This window comes from Girardinichthys multiradiatus, chromosome 18 (assembly GCF_021462225.1).
Source record: "Girardinichthys multiradiatus isolate DD_20200921_A chromosome 18, DD_fGirMul_XY1, whole genome shotgun sequence".
Classification (NCBI taxonomy): Eukaryota; Metazoa; Chordata; class Actinopteri; order Cyprinodontiformes; family Goodeidae; genus Girardinichthys; species Girardinichthys multiradiatus.
The window spans coordinates 29,309,126-29,332,645 of NC_061810.1; the positions used below are offsets into that span (position 1 = coordinate 29,309,126).

Consider the following 23,520-nt stretch of genomic DNA (forward strand, 5'->3'; position numbering starts at 1 on the left):
AACCAGAGGACGTTTTTAGTTTTCAAAAGGTTATGTAGCAAACATGTGTAAGAGGGTGCACTGGCCAAATAAAACTAAAATGTAACTTTTTGGGCCACCGTGCAGAACACTGTTGTGATTATGAATAAGAATATACTATTTAATATTTCATATTAAAACTTTAATATTTTATTAAATTATATTTCGGTCTGTTAAGGGTTGTCCTGTCAATACCAGCCCAATAAGGCCGTGGTATTAGGACAAAATTGAAAGGGATGAGCCAAGCTCTGGCATTATTGAACAGCAAAACTCTGTACACACACAGAATGAATTCGCACAATTTCTTAAAATACAACAATGTATTAACAAAAATAAGTCATATCAAAGACTCTTTACTATGCTAAAACAACCCAACTAAAACATAAAGCAAAATGAAAGAATACAAAGACTAAGGGCTATGTACAGGTCCTTCTCAAAATATTAGCATATTGTGATAAAGTTCATTATTTTCCATAATGTCATGATGAAAATTTAACATTCATATATTTTAGATTCATTGCACACTAACATAAATATTTCAGGTCTTTTATTGTCTTAATACGGATGATTTTGGCATACAGCTCATGAAAACCCAAAATTCCTATCTCACAAAATTAGCACATCATTAAAATGGTCTCTAAACGAGCTATGAACCTAATCATCTGAATCAACGAGTTAACTCTAAACACCTGCAAAAGATTCCTGAGGCCTTTAAAACTCCCAGCCTGGTTCATCACTTAAAACCCCAATCATGGGTAAGAGTGCCGACCTGACTGCTGTCCAGAAGGCCACTATTGACACCCTCAAGCAAGAGAGTAAGACACAGAAAGAAATTTCTGAACGAATAGGCTGTTCCCAGAGTGCTGTATCAAGGCACCTCAGTGGGAAGTCTGTGGGAAGGAAAAAGTGTGGCAGAAAACGCTGCACAACGAGAAGAGGTGACCGGACCCTGAGGAAGATTGTGGAGAAGGGCCGATTCCAGACATTGGGGGACCTGCGGAAGCAGTGGACTGAGTCTGGAGTAGAAACATCCAGAGCCACCGTGCACAGGCGTGTGCAGGAAATGGGCTACAGGTGCCGCATTCCCCAGGTCAAGCCACTTTTGAACCAGAAACAGCGGCAGAAGCGCCTGACCTGGGCTACAGAGAAGCAGCACTGGACTGTTGCTCAGTGGTCCAAAGTACTTTTTTCGGATGAAAGCAAATTCTGCATGTCATTCGGAAATCAAGGTGCCAGAGTCTGGAGGAAGACTGGGGAGAAGGAAATGCCAAAATGCCAGAAGTCCAGTGTCAAGTACCCACAGTCAGTGATGGTCTGGGGTGCCGTGTCAGCTGCTGATGTTGGTCCACTGTGTTTTATGAAGGGCAGGGTCATTGCAGCTAGCTATCAGGAGATTTTGGAGCACTTCATGCTTCCATGTGCTGAAAAGCTTTATGGAGATGAAGATTTCATTTTTCAGCACGACCTGGCACTTGCTCACAGTGCCAAAACCACTGATAAATGGTTTACTGACCATGGTATCACTGTGCTCAATTGGCCTGCCAACTCTCCTGACCTGAACCCCATAGAGAATCTGTGGGATATTGTGAAGAGAACATTGAGAGACTCAAGACCCAACACTCTGGATGAGCTAAAGGCCGCTATCGAAGCATCCTGGGCCTCCATAAGACCTCAGCAGTGCCACAGGCTGATTGCCTCCATGCCACGCCGCATTGAAGCAGTCATTTCTGCCAAAGGATTCCGACCAAGTATTGAGTGCATAACTGTACATGATTATTTGAAGGTTGACGTTTTTTGTATTAAAAACACTTTTCTTTTATTGGTCGGATGAAATATGCTAATTTTGTGAGATAGGAATTTTGGGTTTTCATGAGCTGTATGCCAAAATCATCCGTATTAAGACAATAAAAGACCTGAAATATTTCAGTTAGTGTGCAATGAATCTAAAATATATGAATGTTAAATTTTCATCTTTACATTGTGGAAAATAATGAACTTTATCACAATATGCTAATATTTTGAGAAGGACCTGTACAATATAAACAAGAGAATTAAAGATAGTTGAAAACCATGACCAAAAGAGTGATGCAATATTACCATGCAATGTTATTTATGTCTGAGAACCAAGGACTATCTTGAAGAATCTGGAAAGGAAGTTAAGTTAGTCTTAGAGGTAACTTGGGCAATAACTGGTATACCTTCAAACAACCTTCACAGTCTTTGGGGCTAAACATCAGTCCTTACCCATGTGAAAAGAGTAAACTGGGCTCCTGTACACAGGCATAGTTCAACAATTCATTTTCAGTTCGGAGGTTAGTGTTTTGACAAGAGTGAGGCAGGTTTGGGCGGAGACTAACACTAATAAAATGTTTAAAAACAAAAGAAAAGGACCCTATAATAATTTTCACACCATCATCATACTGCTTTTAAAACCTAAACAATTTCTCAAGTTCAAAACTATAAAAAAGATCAAGATTAAAACAGAATATAGGATGTTGGAAATTATTTACCATCTTCATACCTTGTTTGATAGATTTTACATGCTTGCCATGTCTTTTAGGAACAACGTTACTTCAGTGATAAAGCACCTGCAGATTATCTCAAACTCCTCCTTTGTGATGAAATCTTTGGAGTGGCTCCACTCTTACCACCAACCTTACAGTTCGATGTTGCACTGTGAAAATATGTTTGTCTTTTAACAGGCGGCTTGGGTTTTGGCTGACGCCAGTTACCACCCCCCTGGATCTGTTGCATCACTTTGGAACTGACTTTGCGCTTTTTCTTGGGCCTGTTCTCATTTTGAATGTTTAACACTCCTGCTCTGTCTGAACTGACACGTTTCCCACACAAGCAGAGCAATCCTGCGAATCTCTTGCATGTAGAGATTCTCTTTTATGCAATGCATGGTCATATCAAACTGCACGCTTTCATAGAGGCTGTGAAGAAACAAGTCCATCGTTACAAGTGTGGTCTTCTTCAAGACCTGGAGCATAACATCCCTCAAAGAAAGCAGTCTTGGAAATACTCTCTGGGAGGATCATTCTCTTTTTGCAGAACTGCCAAAGCATCAATAGTGGCAGTGGCTTCATCTCTGTAAACATAGTACTCTTCTCTTAGAGCTTGGCACAGAGCTGAATAGCTGTCACTAATTTCTGGAGGGAGAGTTTTTATGAACACATAAACAGTCTTAGCTGTTGTTTTCCAAATAAGCATCAGCTTCTCCCGAGAAGAACGAGAACACAAGTCAAGAAGACAATGTTCAACCTCAAGCAGATAAGCATCAATATTTGACTCCTGACTACCTGGATCAAAGACCTCTATGTCCTTAGCAAGGGACTCAAGGTGCTTAAAACGGACACCATGCTCCCAAGGAGGACCATGTCCATCTGAGATGTCAAGCTGGTTAGGTTCATGAAAGGATGGAAGATCATGATGTAACCTCTGGGGAAGAAAACAAGTTTTTTCATTAATTAAATAAGAGCTTTCAAATGAGTGGACCTGTGCATGTGGTGGTGGGTCAGGTTGGATCGAATCACCTGAGAACCATGTGCATCTCTCCTGGCCCCTAGGGGTCAACACAGAGTCAGATGGGAGAGGGGTGCAGATCAGTTTGGAAGGCTGCTCCTTCCACCCAATCGGACCACTTGCACCTGCTGAGTCCGGCACTCGGTCATCATGGTGGTTGTTCTCTGCAATGTGAGGTGGCAGGACACCACTGGTGACCATCTGACTTCCAACACTTTTGTTAGGGTCTGTGGAAGTAAACTGAACACTTGGACTAAGTTTAGGATGGGGAGCCTCTGTAGGCACTGGATGCCTGTTGTCTGAGTCTGCCTCCTGCTGTGGCTGCTGCAGCTGCTGTGGCTGAAAATGCAAATCAGATACTTGAGAGGTGGAGGTCTGTCCCCCCTTTTAGGTTGAATCTTACCTGAGCTTATCTGCCTTTAAGTCCTTTAGCTTTCTCCATCCTCTCCTCAGCTTCTGAGATCTCAAGCTTCACAGGATTAACTCTTTGAAGGGCCATCTGATGGTTAGTCTGTAACTGAAAATATGTGACTGGCCGTGGCAAAACCAGGAACAAGTCTACCTGGGGTTTTGAGTTATTTACACATCCTGAAAGAGTGGAGTCTAAGCTTTCCAATGATGTCAAACTTGTGGAAATCGAAAAAGAATTGAAGAATATATGACCATCTGAATGTCTGGACTCAACAGACTACTATTCTGAGAAATCAGCACTGAAAGATTCATTTTTTTCTCTACCTGAAAGCAGGGCGGTGACAAAATCTGCTAATTTGAATAACTTTAAATAGCCCACCTCCCCCAACTGTTTGTAAACATAAGCTCCAACTAACTGCAACAGACTTCTGTCACTTAACTCATAATATTTTTTTATGTAAAGATAATGTACAGCACTGCATTACAATCTATTTTTTTTTATATCATTTATGACTGCTACCTAATGTCTGCATCCTGGTGATTGGTTTGCTTTCTTCTTGATTTTAGATAAGTCTCACTTAAAGTTCGAGTCTATTAAATGTTCTGCCTCAGGCCGAGTTTGAAATCCTATCTCACAGCAATTAGTAAAATATCCGGGTAATAGGGATGTGTTTTTCTTAATATGTAATATGAAATGTCCAAAGATTATTGTAGCATGCAGAAATATTGTTTATCAGTCTTCCTTTTATGTGTGCAGGTATGAATAGAGCTATGTGCTAATAGCTTACACCTTTTGAATACGTGTTAATCTAGAAGAGGCTGGTGCTACAGCTATTTAATCTGTACCCATCAAATTTTATGTCTGCATACCTCTTGACTTTAATGGACCCAGGAAGAGAAATGGGCCATAACTTGACTTTGATCATGTCACAAATGTGATTTTTATTTACAACTCTATACACATTACAAATTGCCATCTTCCAGTCCGACCAGCTGTGGAATGTTGAGGCGACTTTCAGTAGAGCTGTTTTCCACTACCTGTACACAGAAGGACCATAATAGAAATAAACATATTAGTTTTCATGCATATGACTGACTTTCTTCTTCGATTTTCTATCAGATGGAATAGTTTACTTTCGCGATATCTGCCAATGTGCTGACCCTGGTCCTGTTGTATGCTTGTTTGATAAGCCCAAAGCCACAGTCCGGGGCAAATTTGGTGTGGCCAGCAATCAGGAAGTGGATGCTTAGTGTGGAGTGAAGCTTGTGTGCGACCCGCCAGGTGCCATACCACAACATAAAATTGTTTTTGTTTTGTCTCGTTGTAGACGCCCCTCTCTTTTTGAACAAGTTGAAGATGATTCTGTTGCTTCTTGATTGCTGCAGTCTTCCTCTCCTCTGGAAAGTTTGCACTTCTTATAAGCTGGTCATTATTCTGTTGGCACTGCCAGTAGAGGTCGGCCTACAGCTTCTTATGTGTGGGAGTAGCTGGGTCCACAGCGCCTTGAAGCTTGATTTGCAAGTTGCACGCTCACCTGAAAGAAAAATAGAAAAATATCACAGGTTTATTAATTTTTGATGAAGTTTTACATCACTGGTCATTAGAAGAATTTCACTGTCCTATAAAAATATATTTTTATACATACCAAGCTCCTTAGCAGACTTCATATAGAGACACTACACTGAGGCCTTTGAGACATGTGTTGGCAATAGTTTCACATGCCAATCCCTGTGGCCAGGAAGTCGACCAGGCAGCATGATGGCGTGATCCTCTGCGTAGTTATGAACTCCAAAACTCTGCGGAGTTGCGAACTGCTGATAAAATCGGGATCCTGTGGCCGCTTTGATTAAAAATACAAACCCCCTCCCCCCCACTCAAGTCGCTTTTCACATTGTGAATGGGATACAGTAGATGCTATCCTCGTGTAGTTATGCTAGCCAAAAAACATTTGTTGTGAACACTGATCACCCAGTGCAGGGGGAACAAAAAACTATTCTCAAGCTTAGATTGTAAATACAACCCCCTATCCCCACTCAAGTCAATTTTCACATGGGATACAGTGATTGTCCGGCTAAACACGTGTATCTACGCTAGCCAAAAGACTGTTGTTGTGACCACTGATCACCCAGCACAGGGGGAAGAAAAAAAACACAACCTCAAGCTTAGATTAAAAATACAAACACAAACCCCACTCAAGTCAATTTTAATATTTGACTGGTCAGGTTTATTTGATTTGTCCGCTTCAGTACATGATTTATTTACAGTATGATGCATCATAATATTTTTTTTAAAAGTTATGAAACTCACTTCATGAGAAAGTGAAAGGTATTCTGGCAGACTTCGATGCCTCCGATGGAATAAGTTGTCCTGGCGTGTTTTCTTTTCCTTGGTGTCTTCTTGGTGGATGTGGTTGTTGCTGAAGTTTCTACTGTACGCCAGTTTGCTTCAAGATGTCCGATTACTCTCATGTCCTGCCGCTCCCTTTCTGCTGCTAAAGAATCCATCCGTATGTTGTACATGATCTCTGGTGAACGTTTGCGGCTACAGGACTGTGTCCCAAGTGAAGAGTTCTCCTTTCTCCTAGCAGTTACAGTCAAAGTTTCATATCTTCTCCATTTCACTGTCTCTATTTTCCTCAAATGTTGTGATAGCAATAGCTTCTGATATCTTACGTTCTAGCTCTTCAGCCACCAGTTCAAAGCTTTCTTCGTCATTCTCGTCTTGGGTTGAAGACAGCTGCAAACTAGGAATGTTCTCTAAAGTAATGCAGTCGCTATCATCTTCCGCTTCATCTCCTTCTGATTCAGAATCTGAAGAGAGTCCGGCAGCGGCGGTACTGCTGAACATGTATTCCCACAGCGAAGCGCTGTAACAGCTGTAATTCAGTTCGTTTGCAACACGTTGAGCTTGGTCCATCGTGAAGAAACATTATTTTTCATAGGAGCTGTTAGGTAGCCACGAGGTTTCTTGAAGCACCCTGGTTATTGGTCGACAAGCAGAACAAAAGCCAGCGCGGAGCTAAACAAAGCTGCTACAGAATTGAGCTGAGGCGTTTCCTCTCCCCAACATGTAAATACGAGCTGGCTGAGTTTTAGGCTGAAAACAAGCCAAGTTTAAATATAAAAATTACCATTTTAAAACCTCTGAAACTGTCATTTAAAGAATTGAGTGGATACTTCGTAATTTCAACTTGCACATTTTGCAATAAAACGAAAATCACTATTTTCTCAGAAATTGACGGTTTTTCCTCATTTTCTCCGTTTGTGCTCTGCCGACTTGTTCCTGGTTTTCCTGTGGCGCGTCACATATATTTTAACTTTCAGTTGTAATTTCTGCTGATACAACGGGGTAAGCCTACCAACAACATCTGAAATCCGAATCTCTCTAGTTGGATTTTCAATTAGGTCAAGTAATTTTTGAATCTTCTTATCACATGCAGCAAGGTTAAAATGATTCAAATCCTTCCACTCACCTGGAGACAAACATATGAGATCAGCAACAACAACCTTTTGCATTTCTGTGTATGCAGTGTTCATAACGGAGTATGACTCCATCATTCTGGCCGACACTACAAACAAAGTTAAGAGAATGCTAAAAGCAACAACAACAACACACACCTAACGAATAACCTAACGAATGTACGTGCAGCTATATATGTATCTTTGACTATACATTTAGTGGAAACATTTGTATGAGTGTAAAACGGGTGCACAGGTTGACCAATTAACCTGTGACTTATGACAACACTATTCTCCAAGTGTTACAATGCTGCCCCTTTCTCTAGGGATATTTTGTCATTTTAACATTAATTCCTTACCCTTCTTTGGGAGGAACTAGTGATTAGACACTATTAGACACTATTGGAGTTATTAACTTTGACAAAAGTCTAAAATTGTGAACTCCAGGAATGTCACGAGTTATAATATTCCTTCTTATATATGTACAATGCAAGCTGTTCAAAATAATGCCCACCCAGGGATGCCAAATGTGTAATTATGAATATATTATTTTATATTTAATATTAATACATTAATATTTTATTAAATAATATTTCAATCTGTTAAAGGTTGTGCTGTGAAAACCAGCCCAATTAAGCAGTGGTATTAGGACAAAATTATTGAACAGCAAAAATCTGTGCACACACAGAATGAAGTCACACAATTTCTTAAAATACAAGAATTTATTAACCAAAATAGACAAACATATTTCAATCAGCAAGCTCCTTACTATGCTATAACAACCCAACTAAACTATGAAGCAAAATGAAAGAATAATGAAGACTAAGGGCAATGTACAATATAAACAAGTGAATCAAAGATGGTTGAAAACCAAGACCCAAAGAGTCATGCAACATTACCATGCAATGTTATTTATCTTTGAGAACCAAGGATTATCTTGAAGAATCTGACTTAGGCAATAATTGGTATACCTTCAAATAACCATTCACAATGCAAGTTCAGATAAAACATTAGTTTAATAAAACATTTTAAAGAATGATTTGCTGAATAAAACCAACCTTCTGGATGACTAATTCTGCACAGTGTTTAATTAAGGGACGTGGCCCAGCTGCCCAGCTAGGCCACACCCCTTTTTGATGGTCTATAAAACTAGGTAAAACTCCACCATTTTTTTTCTTAGATATATCGTAAGATGAGGCTTTAATCTTCACAAAACAATTCCCCAAATGAGTTTTGCACAAATAGATTTTTGTTTTACAACAACTTAAACACAGGCGATGACATTTTAAGATCCCTCCGACATTGCTGACTCTGTAAACAAAACAGTTCAAAAAGCACCTTTCTCAATGCAACACCCCCACATGTCTCATATAATAACTAACTAGAGATACGCTACTTTCTAACAGTGCATAACTTGTCTTTCTAGCCTCTTCTCTGGTGATGTAATTTGCTTGCACATTACAGTCTGCTGGTTGCTGTCAAGCCAGCTGCTAGCTTGCGTGCTACAGGTTCCAGCTTCCAGTTGTGTTTGCAACTGTACATTTTTATGATACACAGGATAAATGTCATAACAAAGGCTTGTCATATGCAGAAGGACTCCTACAACAGAAATCAGCACTTTTATTTGACCAGATTCCCTTTCATCTCCTTTTTATGAGGTGAAAAACACATTTGTGAAAGTTTTGGCACCCTTTGCCTAACTGCCACTTCCGCCTGGTACATTGCCCTCTAAAGCATTTGTGGAACATATATGCTTCAACTTATTCAGTCCAGATTTGCTGCCGTTATTGTAAAGATGTGGATGAATGCAATCTGGGGGTTCTCCCAGTAATTCCAAAGGATTTCCATAGTGTTTTGCAATGTTCATTTAGAAAAACTTTTGGCGTTTATTTTTTCTTTGTTCAGTCAGTCATTTTCTATCGCTTATTCCATAGTGGGTCGCAGGGAAGCTGGTGCCTATCTCCAGCAGTCTATGGGCGAGAGGCAGGGTACACCCTGGACAGGTTGCCAGTCCGTCGCAGGGCAACACACAAACATTCATACACCTAAGGGCAATTTAGAATGACCAATTAACCTAACAGGCATGTCTTTGGACTGTGGGAGGAAGCCAGAGTACCCGGTGAGAAACCACGCATGCACGGGGAGAACATGCAAACTCCATGCAGAAAGACCCCGGCTGGGAATCGAACCCAGGGCCTTCTTGCTGCAAGGCAACAGTGCTACCAACTGCGCCACAGTGCAGCCCTTTTCTTTGTTCAATCACAAATAAATCAGACATAGTAACAGTTACAACAGTGGTTCCACTGGAAAAATACTCCTTTATATGTTACCTTTACACAGGTACCAAAGGCTTGCATGTAGGCCTCATAACTGTGGAGCTATACTTGATTAATTTAAAGTATGTAATTTCAGGGGGAACTTGCTCTAAATCCCCTTAGGGCTTAACAGGTTAAGGAAATTTTATTTTGAATAAGCACCAAACCTTTTGGATAAATGGCTTTGCCTAGTTCAAATAATGTTTAAGGACATTTTATTAAGGAAATGTTAAAATAATATTTAAGGAAATATTTTGAATGAGGACCAACAACCTTTGTGGGTGAAAAATCTTAAGCTTACTCATGAAGTGGGCGAGCACGTGTTCTTAGCCGTTAGCGGTTGGAGCTAACAAAATAAACTTATAGCTTGTCGCCAGAATTAAACACATACCTTTAAATTACCACTAATAAAAGGGTTGAAATGCATAAGCACATTATGGCTGATCTGTATTTAAAAACCACCTTTTAAATAAAGTTTGTCTTAACTCTTAAAACATAACACAGAACACATCCTTAGCTGAGTGCTAGTTTGCTAGCACTTTCAGTAGCTGAGTTTCTCAACACAAACAAAAACAAATGCCATTAAACAAACGTTTTTTAGATTATTTAACTCTAAAATACCCTTCTCTGCCCAAACACTAACTTGTACGTGAACTGTGCTGAGGAGAAGTTGATCGGGGAAACGAAGTTGAGGAAAGCATCCACGGTGAACAAAGAGTTAGTTTGCAGCTAACCTCCGTTGCTGTGGATAATCTAACAATTAATGAAACTAACTCTGTTATAAACAAATCTGTCTACCTTGTGGTATTAGTAATAATACATTTCATATACAAGCACTTTTTATAACACTCAAGGACATTGTACAAGACAGGTTAAAAATAGCAAACAAAGCACAAAAAACCAACAAAAGACCAGTAACTCAACACACATAAGACATTACAGGGAATATGCAGATTTAAAAAGGTGAGTTTTATGGCAGATTTTAAACTCAAAAAGGGAGTCAATATTACGGATATCAGGTGGCAGCTGATTTCAGAGCTGGGGGGCAGAGTATAAGAAGGCTTTGCCTCCGCTGCTGAGGTGGACAGAGGGAACAGAGAGGTACATGAGGAAGACCTGAGGGAGCGGGAGGGTGTGTGAATATGGAGGAGCTGGGACAGGTAAGGTGGGGCAAGGTTGTTTATGGCCTTGAATGTAATGAGGAGTAGCTTAAATTGATTTCTGGATTTGATGGGGACCCAGTTCAGTTGTTGTAATATGGGAATGATGTGGTGAAAGGAATGGGTTTAGCAGATGATATTAGTGGCAGAGTTCTGAACCATTTGAAGTTTATGGAGGGATTTTTTGTTTATTAATGAGACTGAAAAGAGAGAGTGCTGTCGAGGATGATACCCAGACTCTTTACCTGAAGGGAGGGGAAGATTGAGGAATTGTTGATGTTCAGAGAAAGGTTATTGGTTTTAGAGAGGGTGGATTTGGTACCAACTAAGAGAATTTCCATTTTATCTGAATTAAGTTTAAGAAAGTTTCTTGTGAGCCAGAAGTTGATAACAGAGAGGCAAGTGGAGAGATGGGGGTTGGTGGTGATGTGGTGGGTGGTTTGCAGGAGAGGTAGAGCTGGGTGTCATCCGCGCAGCAGTGAAACTGGATGTTGAAGTGGTGTAAGATGGAACCAAGGGGAAGGAGATGCTGTAAAAAATAAAAAGAAGCGGCCCCAGGACAGACCCCAGGGGTATCTCAGAAGTGACAGGAGAGGGTTGGAAACAGAAAGTTTTCAGTTGAATGAACTGAGTGCGGCCAGACAAATATGAATGGAACCAGGAGAGGGGTATCTCTTTAAAATTGTAGGAATGACTGCAACGTTTAAGCAAGTAGGAACAGTTCCAGTTGTCAGGGAGGAGTGGATAATAGTGGTAATGGAATGGAACACAGAAGAAAGGCAGAGTTTGACAAAAACTGTGGGAAGAGGATCGAGAGAGACAGGTGGATAATTTAGAATTGGTTTGAGATGCGGTTTGATATGGTGGACATGTCAGGGAGGACAAAACAGGAGAACGGCTTGTTGTAAGAAAGAGGAGGGAGTTCAAAGGAAAGGGTAGGTAGGACAACAAAATTGAGGTGCAGAGGAATATTGAAATTTTTGTCATTAAAATATGAAACCAGGGAGAGTCAGGTGTCGCTGCAATACATGTGGGGAGAGAGAACGTTTGAATTTTTGATTATCTTATTGAAAAGAGAGAATTAAAGAATTGCTAAGGTTTTTTATTTTTTAAGTAGAAGTAGTAGATGGATTTTGTTGTTTTGATTTTATCTCTGTAGAAATTGAAGTGGGTTCTGTTCATTTCCATGTTAATTGACAGTCTGGTCTTCTTTTGAAGGTCCTCTTGCTGTCATTATTTTACCTTTAGGATGTGAAGATTAGGGGAAAACCATGGTGCAGAGTGGGAGAAGGTGCCAGAGCGAGATTTAACAGGGGCAAGAGAATCTAGTATGGGGTAGAGAATATCTTTGAAAGTAGCTACTAGGTTGTCAGGGTTGGAGGAGAGGTTGAGAACCAGGATATTGTGAATAAATTGAGAGCAGATGTACAGGTTTATGTTTTTATTGTTCCTGAGAATGATATTTGAGGTGTCTTAATTGTGGTAGGATAAAATGAGACAGGAAATGAAAATAAAAAGAGATCAGAAATAAGGAGCTGTTCAGCTGAAATATTGTGATGCCAAGGCAGCAGATTAGATTAGATTAAAGTTTGAACACAAACAAATACCAAGGCATGATTTAGAGAAACCAATTAACCTGACAGTCATGTTTTTGGCCAGAGTCCCCAGAGGGAACCCATGCATGCACAGGAAGAACATGCAAACTCCATGCAGAAAGACCCCCGGTTAGGAGTTGAGCCCAAGACCTTCTTGCTGTAAGGCAACAGCGCTACTAACTGCGCCACTATGCAGGTTAAAATGCCCGACTGAACATAAAGTTTGAATCAACTTCAACACAACACAGAACAAACAGACTAGCCTCAAGGCTTATAGTTTCAATCGACATGATTAGAGACACTATCTTTTCTGGGAGCTTCTGGCATAAGCACAGAAAGAAAGGTTTAAGACAAGATTGTCTTAATTACTCCTTTTTTTTATGAATAAACGCTGGATTCACTACAGCAGATCATTAATTAACTTTTGTTGTCCTCCATCAGCCAGTATTCCAACACCAAAACGTAGTCAACTTTGGATCCAAAGATTTTTCTAAGTAGTAGCCAGTGAGTTTCAGACTCTTTTGCACATTCCCTCCCCATTATGACCAGCTTCTGCTTGCGTGGGTAAATGAGAATGAAACGTAGCTGGTAGAACAGTTTTCTCAGTGGCTTCATGACGTCATAGGGATTCCTGCAGTGACTTCTCCTTCCTGGGTTGAACCAAAAGTAGGTTAATGTTGTATTTAAAGATGGAGAGTTTTTACCAGTGTCTTTGTTCATGTACAGTTCAGTCTATGTTTCATCCCATGGCTGGCGCACAACAACATGGTGGTGGCAACAACATGCTTTAGGGAGGATTTTCTTAAGCAGAGACAGGAAAAGTGGTCAAAGGTGATGGGAAAATGGATGGAAAATGGATGGAAAACCTGTCATAAGCTGCAAAGGTTTTGAAACGGGGGCAGTAGTTTTGTCATCCAGTAGAACAACAACCCTAAACATACAGCCAGAGGAACCATGGAAAGTTTAGATCAGGGGTGTCCAAGTCAAGTCAGTGAGAGCTACAATCTTGCAACTTTTTGATGTGTTCCTTCCCAACCAAACCGAATCAAATGAATGGCTCATTACCAGGCCTCTGCAGAGCTGAATGACATGCTGATGAGAGAATTCAGTCATTTCAATTCAGGTGTGTGGGAGAAGGGATACATCTAAACGTTGCACAGTGGTAGCAATCGAGGACTGGACTTGGGGACCCCTGGTTCAAATCAGCGCACATTTATTTGTCAGAATGGCCCATTGAAAATATGTGATGTTGATGTGATGTTATGTTGTCAAAAGCTATCCATTCACACAACCTAGCATGAGCTGTCTTGTGAGGAAGAATGCTGAGACATTTTTTATCTCTACAATGTGGTTCTACAATGTATTGACTCCTTTTACTTCAAAATTATGCAGCGCATTTGGTCTTTCACATAAGGTCCAAATAAAATATAAATGTGCATAACATGAGAAAATAAAAAATGGTATGAATATGAAAGGCACTGTACACATATATTCTATAGATCAGTTATTGTTTAAAAGCAGACTGTACATTAGCTCAGAGTCATAGCACAGAGTCATAGCAGTTAAAAAGTCTTGGTGGAAGAATTTGCTAAAGAAACCTTTTATGAGAATGAAACAGATGATAAGAACCAGAGAAAGATAGGGCAAAACAAGAGAATAGCGGAAAGAAGAGGAGAACTTCTTATCAATAGAGAAGCTGATGGTAAACTCTGATGACAGGATTGATGAAGTTACTGTCGTCTGGAATGACAAGGATAAAGAATGACACCAGTGGACTGAGCTGTATCACTATCTCTCTCTCTCTCTCTCTCTCTCTCTCTCTCAATTTCTATCAGTCCCTTTTCTTGGTGCTTTTGGTGAGATATGTAGTTGTGGCATGCAAGTCTGCTCTAAGCAAACATGCCAGAAAGATCAATGAAGTGAGAATGAGCCCCAGTGCCAGAGAGTTTTAGCCCTCCATGCTACACAAACTGTCACAAATACTGCTGCCATACATACATTGACACACATATTTATGACTACACTTCAGAAAGCCGAACCTTGCTAATATGCTTTACTGACATTTGTTTCATTTAAAGTATCCCATTTACTGAGCAACCACCACCAAGTAAACAGAAACTCACAGACATAGCTGAATACATATTTATATTAAGCCTGAGTGTGTGTTCACACAAGTGTGTGTATGTATGTGACGGAGCTCCTGAATAATACATCTTTGACTCGTCTGAGCTGTGACTTCAAAGCTCAGAACATGCTGAGAGAGGGAGGAAAGAAAAAGAGACCAAAAGATAGCAGGGGCAGGATGGGGCATCAGAACCAGCAAAAACAAGATGGACAGTGGTGATAAGGTCAGCAAAGAAGTGACAGAAGACTGAGAGAGGGCTCTCAAATACTAAAACAACCTTTTCTGTCAAATTACACGCAGTCTTTGCATGTTTTTCAAAAATATGGAAGTTTAATTAAAGCATTTTGGAAAAACACTGCTGCGGATGAAAAACTTGTAATTAACAATTGTCATGCCTTCTTCCTCTGACAATGATTCCAGCAAATGTTATAAAAATCAGTCTTGTATTTTTTCATAATTTTAGCCTAAACAAAATAGCAGAGGAAACATACTTTGGTATTTGTAGGACAAATAAAAAATGCATAAAACGCATGAAGGCACAAATAATCAATAATTGAGTAGTGAAAGATTTTGTATTTGGGAACGCAGTGGAGGTATTTTACTGTTAAGACCAGTCAATTAGCATGAATAAATGGGCTGTTATTGCTAGGCTTACATAGAAATCTACTTCCTTATAATAATCTACAAACATTTAAATTACCTTGAAAAAACCCCATCTAGTGCTAGTTTTTTTACACCCACTCACTTTCTAACTCTTTTATTCTCCATCTTTGTAGTATAGTTATATGCAGTCAGCTGTGTTCCTTGCAGGTTATTTATCATGAGCTTTAAATAAAATCTTATCTTTGGCCCAGTCTGAGTCTGATATGCTGTCTTATGATTTATGTAGGCTCAGGGAAACAGGCAAATTTTGTAATATTTCTATGTAATATCTTTGGCATTTAAATATAAAATCATAAACTCTGTGATTTTCTTTTGGCACAATCTCATTTCTATAGCTTTTCATATACAAACTACAGCTTACTTGCTGACGTATAGGCAGGACACCACCAGAGTAAATCAGTACAAAGCTAGAAAATTGTAAGCGCCTTAACACACAGCCACAGCATTATGAACAAACTCCATTTATCAAGTATCTAATCTTTGTGCTGTAAAAAGAGCCCTCATGGGTTAAAAGAATGGACTCTTTTTAACATCATATTAATCATCATAATAGCAATGTTTTCACAATACATTCTTCCAATTTGATAGTGTTTTTCCTATGCCTTCAAACCTCCATGTTTTACAGACGAAATTGTGTCGTTTCATCATAGGCCCTGCCCTGTTGACTCCTCCTAAAAAATGTCATGAACGTAACCATAAATTTCAATTTTGTTCCCATCTTTCCAATTATCTTTTTTAGACTTGTCTCTTTGCTGTTTGGCATATTGTAAGGGGACTGCTTTGTGGCTCTGGTACAGTAATGGCTTTTATCTGGCAACTAAATCATGCAACCTATTTAACTTTACTTACATCCTTATTGTGCATCTTACAACAGCCACATCACTTTTTTGAGTCCTCTGTGTTTTCTGTAGTTTTTTGTGGTGTTTTTCTTTGAATCCCAAACATTTTTACTGGCTAAACTGTGTCCAGGTTTCAGCAGAATCCCCTATTTTCCATTATTATATATTGAAGACAGCTGATTGGTAGTTTTAGTTCCTTCTATTTATATCATTCACATTCGCTGAAAAATTACTTCAAAATCAATTATCCTGCTAAGATATTTAGTCATTATGAGCACAGCCGTATCTTTCATACTACACATGCCACTCATCATCTCATCATCTCTTAGACAGACCACACAAAGTGTCTTGAGGTGTGGGGCGATGGACACGAATGGGGGGAGCACCATGCAGTGCACACCCACACCCCACCACCACCGCTATGTTTATACCCACTAAGGGCTTTGGGGTCAGGGTACTAGTAGTGGAGTCTCCCACTCCCCAGCTAGAACCCCGATTCTAATGCACTATAGGCTTACAAATTTGCATTCATCGAAACAACTCACATCACTACAGACACACAAGCAAACAACGTGGGGTGGAGGGGCTGGGCTTGGGGGTCACACCTTGGTCCTCTATTGCTCTCATCTGGGAATGGAGGCGTGGGTAGGCCTTGGGGTCTCTAAAGGCGCAATTAGGGAAATAGCAGGGCCCCCTCCAGGATGGGTGTTGTTTATGTGGGTGCTCGGGCCACATCCTGGAGTGGTGGGCTCCGTCAGGTGGCTAAGGCTTCAGGGTATGTGTTGGGCCTGCCCCGGGGGCTGTGCGGGGCTCTGGTGGGCAGCTCTCCCTCTTGACCTCCCAGAGGTTAACTCACCAGGGAGGAATAGTATTCGGCGCCCCCTGTCTTTGCCTTTGGCCTGGGAGCTGCTGCTCCTCTGCTTCGCTGATAACCAACCTCTGTGTGTGGCATACAGTTGCCCTGGGGTGGTGCCCCGTCTAGCTCTGCCCTGGGCTGCTGTGGCTTTCCAGAGCTGGGTTTGTCTGTCCTTTGCTGCTCTTCAGTGTATTGCAGGCCCTCTACCACTCTCGTCACTCTAACAACTGTGCAACTCCAGGTGACAAACCTGCTCACGTACACCCGCTCAACACAAACACATTTATTTCCACACATACACACATAATCCAAATGGTTGATGGTCATACAAACACAGGTTACTATTACATCAATGTGGCCCGCCTACAAAGTTGATCATGCAGTTGGGTTTCATCTTGAGATATCCCCTAACATAGAGACTTTCTTTAGCAATAACAGGGACGCTGATCAGAGTTGGTGGAAAGATTGATGGAGCAATCCTGCAAGAGACTGCAAAAGGCTTGCACCTGGGGTGGAAGTTCAGTTTCCAGCAGGACAGTCAACATAAACATATAGCTAAAGCTAGCTGTGGAGGATTGTAGCATATGCATGTGCTTGTATGACCCGGTCAAAGTTCAAACCTGAATCCATCTAAAGATTTAAAATTATGTCTACGTTCTCTCCAATCTGACCGACCTAAGCTATTTTGAAGAATAACTGGCAAACATTTGAGTCTCTAGATGTACAAAGTTCTTAGAGACTTGGAGACAACGTGAAGTACTGTAGATTTAGAACTGCATAAACTTAAATCTTATTTAATAGAAAATTGACAAGACTATTAAAGTGGGGGTCCTTGTCAGTTTTCAAAATCTTTGTGATATAGACTAGAAATTTTGCAGGTTTTCATTAGTTACCGAACTGAAATAAAGGATATTTTAAACCTCTATCTTTTTTAAAACCTTTATAAACCTTTTTCAATTTCTGTCTGTTCTACTTACCCCTCTCCCCAAGTCCCTTCCTTTTACACCTCCCCTTCACCATTATTCTTAAAATTCCAAGACCTGCTATTGGCACCATGAACTAATAATATTGTTTTTCCCTCTTTTTCTTTCTCTGATTGTACCTCTCTTTCTTTTTCTACCTATCTGTATTTATCCCTTTCTCCAAACCAGGTCCTCCAAGGATTAGGCCTATGAAGAATATTACAGCAGTGGCAGGAAGAAACACTTTCATAAACTGCAGAGTAATTGGGTATCCTTATTATTCGATTAACTGGTACAAAGAGGGAATTCTGCTGCCTGACAACCATCGTCAGGTGAGGTCCCCTTTTTACTCATAAAACACATTACACATATCACAAGGAAGGAAAATGCTATTTCACAGAAAGTTACATTTTAGTCTGGGACATCTGTGGGGAGTTTTTATGTTCTCCCTACAGTCCAATAAACATATCAAAGCCTTCAAATTTACCCATTTGTGTATTAATTAGTGCATTAGTGCAAACTAATACAATGCTGATATTTGTCCAGGTGGTGTTTGAGAACGGGACACTTAAGCTCAGCGATGTTCAGAAAGGCATGGACGAAGGTGCCTATGTGTGCAGTGTGCTGATCCAGCCACAGCTATTCATCACACAAACCGTTTATGTCACCGTCAAAGGTCAGTTACAGAGATGAAGCTGCGGAACATGATAACTGTTTGACAGGTTCTTACTTACTGAAATGTGTGAAAACTCTTCAGTTGACAATACAGCTGGACACTTGCTCCATTTAGTATTTTAATACATGATGTCTGTTCATCTAAGTGATGCAGTTGGAGTTGAGATTAGACCATTTGAGGATAGAGATGGCAATTTGCTACAATATGTTGTTGTCAAGACACTTTTGCTGCTATATTAGTTGTATCCTAAATAGATTCTCTTTTTGGTAATGTCTTATCTTTTAATTAGATGATGATTTGGTGGATTCTGACAGGCAAAAGAGAAGTTAAATTATGTTCTAAGTTCTCAAATAAGATCCTTGTTTTAAGTGAAGTACTTATAGGGTGGGGGGGGACATTTTTATGTGAAGATGGTTCTAAGTTGTTTTAGTCAATCATTCTAACTGGAAAGTGCAAAACCAGTGGGGCTTGCTAATTGTTGAGGTCCTATGTGCAATTGACAATACAGGGTCAGAACAACACAGATTTCCCCATTTTATGAATTAATAGCCACAAATAAAGTTATTACAGAATTATGTATGCCATTGGTTCAATGAGATCAAAATACCTACAGAGGACATAAACAGCCGTTTTTATTCTGTGAAGGTCACATTGAATATAAACTCAAGGTTGACAAGCAACCTCTAACTTTCCAGGTTGGAATTCCTTCTGTTTTGGAACTCTCTATTCTTTCATTCTTTTTTTTTTTTGGTTTTTACTTGAAATTTGGACATTCTGACTTTTGAGTACACAAAATGCATCTTCTCCTCTCTAAATTGAAATAGTGTTACTATTGAGGAGTATTTTTCAGTTTTTGGTTAACTCTGATTTTCCTCACTATCCTTTCTTTTTAATTCCTCATGACTCTCATTTAGCTTCACCATCTCGATTGCTACACGTGCATTCCGACTATGTGTTCCTGATTCTTTTTCCCTCTAGAAATTAATATTCTGGAACAGTTTTATCTTTAAACCATTTCTTGTGTATATTTACTTTGTAACTGGTTGCTAAATGAGTCTTTCTCCTGTGTGTGCGTTGCTTCGACCTGAGAACACAGATCTCCACCCTCTAAAACAGTGGAGTCCAGAAACTCAATTTGATTCATCTGATTTGAAATTCAGATATTTGGAGTTCGAGAATAATAAAACTTGATTGCATTATTTGATAACTAGGATCAATTGGTAATGTATGCAATTTATTTTTTTGTAAAACACCTTGAAACAACATTTGCTTGTGAATTGTTGTTTTGTGAATAAACTAAATAGAATTGAATTGAATCTAGCACCATTCTTTTGTATTTGGGTTTCTGCTTTGGAATATTTGTCAGTTTTAGTTTTGTCAATGTTGATGCCTTCTTCAAAATCCAAAATTGTACATTGTATATTCATGCCGCTAATAATATTAATGAAAATCTGGCATGTAAATTTCGACTGTAATGTAAAATACTAGTGATGTGCTCTCACACCATCACCAAATCAAAACGGTTTTAATTCTGCATTCAACTTGCCTTCGTAGAAGTGACACCCCAGTATAGAGAGCTCAAGATGACAGTAGGGGAAACCATTGGGATTTGCTAACTGTTGTGCATCATGACCATGCCACAGGTGAGTCCAAAATAAATCATAACCCTGGCAGATGTCACAGAAGCATGTCCTGAAAGATAAAACACAATGAACAAGGGGTGTCACACAAAAATAAATTATGTTTTTATTTTTTTAAAATCATGTCCATAAAGCTTTGCGGGGTTCACAACAAGCAAAGGAAAGGCCAGTAATAGCATTACAGCAGCCAGAAATTTATTGTTATTGCTAAAAAATCTTTTTGCATGTTGACTGATATTTACTTTTGGTGATGAGGTCCAAATGTTTGTGGTTAGAAGTAATAATTCTCATCTTTAGCTTCATCTTGGTTATGGTCCTCTGGCTGGGTCACTCCAAATTATTAGAAAAAAAAAACATGTTAAAATAAAAAAAAGGTTCCTTAAAATCGAAATTCACCAGTTGTATGAATAATTCTGGATCTAACTGCAACTTCTTTTAGCTCACAACTAGAAATTGTACAGTACTGTGCGTCCCATGCATTTATTGTGAAACAGCCTGTCAGCAGAGCAAAGACATAGTTAACTCTTGCAACCTTCACAACATTTTATATGTACAGTAACAATATGGTGTTCCTACGTTTTTCTGACATAGAATACTTCAAAGTCCCTCTTGCCAGTACTAATAGATCAGGTTCTACATTTTGGTTTGCCTTCACAGAAGGACCAAAGCAATATTATATAATGCATGTTTTCGACACCATAGTTTTTATAATATTTTACACAATGTCTACTCATTGCCGATGTGCAATTTACGAACAATTGAAAGCCTCAGAATGCACTGTGTAGAACACAAACCTTATCAAATGTGATTTAGCTTTCTGGAGCTCAGTTCATTTAACTTTACCTTTACCAAAAAAATTTTAAGAATTCTTTTTTCTCTGTTTCTTTTTGATTAGGCTCTTGGGTCTGGTTTTCTATGAAACCCATGTACTTCAGTGTTCTTCTTGTGCATATTAATTTTATGAGACATTAGCAATCTTAGCTCTGCTTACTGACATCTTTCATCCCCTGTTCACCCTGTTATGTTGCACTTTCCTCTTTGGCTATGAGACAACCTGTAGTTCGGTCTGTGCTTGACCCTCAATGAATCTAAAATCAAGCAATTGTTTAATATGTTAACTAGTGCTGCTGGAGGATGTTCATATTTCTATCTCCTCCATTATGTTCTATCAAGGATATGTAAACCAGATCTTGGTTGTTAGGGTTGTCATTCATAGCACTCGCCAAAGAACAAATAATAAAAAAAAGTCAAAAGGAATTATGATCTTTCTGAATCTAGTTTGGTTTTAGTGCAGAAAACCGACTGATTATTGGAATGGCTGGAAGCAGGACTGTTTTAGGGAAACAGAATGAGAAGAAAAAACAAAGCTGCGTGCATTGCTTCTAATAACCCCTGATTAAGGAGCTGAGTGGCCAAGTGCAAGCTCTCAGCCACTCAGCAGTTACACAGAGCAGGAGTTCTATTGTATAAGTTTTGTGAGTGTGTGTGCTCCTTGCTCATTGCACGTGTTAGTATAAATGAAATGTGTATGGTGAATATTTTTTCCTTCTAATGTTTCACTCTGTCCTTAGCTACACCAGAACAACATGTTTGTTCCAGGAAGTTGTGAGTGTGGGTTGTGTTCGCTCTTAGAATGTGTGACATTTTTGTTGCGTCCTTTTTTATACTTCAGTGTTCCTGTACATGTTACGTTTAGAAGCATGCTACTGCTTATGTGTGTGTGCATATGCACGTTATATGTAGATGTAGGTACATGTTTATTTGAATTTGTGCCATTATGCCTTTGATTTTATTAGATGAATGTTAACGAGGCCCAGATTAAATCTCCCAGATGTCTCAGCTGAAACACCAAGTGCCCCCCCACACACACATGCACACATTGTCATCCCCCACTCCAAACCATCGCCATCATTTCAGCTGATATCCATGGCAACACAGTTCTTTCCCCCTATGGATGGCGCTCTAATTAGAGCAGCTATTATGGGTTGGCTTGAGCAGGGCAGGGTGTGTTTGAGTGGAGGAGTTATTTAGGGGCACAGGCTACTGTGGAGGGTGTAGTGGGTTAGTAGCCTAAGTTTTGTTGATGGATCTTTAAGACATCAGGGCCAAAAACAGATGAGATATCATGTTTATGATGCTTTTGATTGAGACAGAAGGATGTGCTACACATTTATTAATAATATTGTCAGGAGAAAATGACCAGATTCTGCAAGATTCTGCACATTTTTTCCTTTTCACTGTACCTTTTACTGTTTTTCTTCAGATAAATTCTTCTCATTCCTTTACCTGGGTTTTTTCTTGTATATATTCTTTCTTTGCTCCTTTCAGTACCCCCGCTGATCCAGCCGTTTGACTTTCCCCCAACGTCCATTGGTAAATTGATGTACATCGCCTGCGTGGTGTCATCTGGAGACATGCCCATACGCATCACGTGGCGTAAGGATGGCCAGGAGATTGTGCCCTCCTCAGGGATAACCATTGACACAAAGGAGTTCATGAGCTCACTGCAGATTTCCAAAGTGTCGCTCAAACACAATGGCAACTACACCTGCATCGCTAGCAATGATGCTGCTACTGTCAGCACAGAGAGGCAGCTCACAGTTACAGGTAAGTGCAGAAGAAGGCTATAAACAGAAATATTTACTATAATTACAACATTTGTTTGAGGTGAGTTGGAAAATAAAAAAGGCAAATACATAAACAGATGGTCTTCTGTAACTTAAATGTTCCTTTCATAATACTATTTTTACCTCATAGATTAGTGTTTTTAGTGGAGAAACATATTCACTGCTAATCTTGTAAAACATATTTACAGGCAATGTCAAACAACTGCTAGTTGCCTTTTTTAAATTAAAAAAAGCAACAATACATCTGAAGGAAAGAATAGATTATTTTCAAAATGATTACCCTCCATGCTTATTACATACATAACATAAATTTGACGGAGTCACTTATCACATAAAATACTGTGGCAATTGTTCATATTTTTGAAGTGGGCGTTTCTAGACTGCTTACAAGTATTATTATATTCATTACAGCAGATAGGTGTAGCTGCTCACAGCAGAGTCAGCATCAGAATTTCTGCTATTTAAAACAACTCATATCTTACAGGTTTTCTGGTCATTTTTACACTGCATCTCTTTCGTATCAGATATGTATTTAAACTCAATCCTGTTTGGACAACATGGTTTAATGATGCCAATACAGTCCCTCATACATGCACATGGATAAATTCTCTGTGTTGTCCCAATAAAAACAAGCCTGCAACAGCATGCT

At 39.6% G+C, this 23,520-nt stretch overlaps 1 protein-coding gene across 4 annotated transcripts in view; it reads left to right on the forward strand.

Annotated features, from left to right (window-relative positions):
* Positions 1-23,520, forward strand: part of LOC124883739 (Down syndrome cell adhesion molecule-like protein 1 homolog) — a 185,746-nt gene that overhangs the window by 117,876 nt on the left and 44,350 nt on the right. For 3 of the 4 annotated variants that reach the window (XM_047390994.1, XM_047390995.1, XM_047390996.1), the window contains exons 8-10: positions 18,118-18,260; positions 18,475-18,604; positions 22,573-22,851. In XM_047390994.1, coding sequence (XP_047246950.1) covers positions 18,118-18,260; positions 18,475-18,604; positions 22,573-22,851 — 552 coding nt within the window. Of the gene's footprint in view, positions 1-18,117; positions 18,261-18,474; positions 18,605-22,572; positions 22,852-23,520 lie in introns of those variants that run through there. The other variant, XR_007042304.1, reaches the window with a different exon arrangement.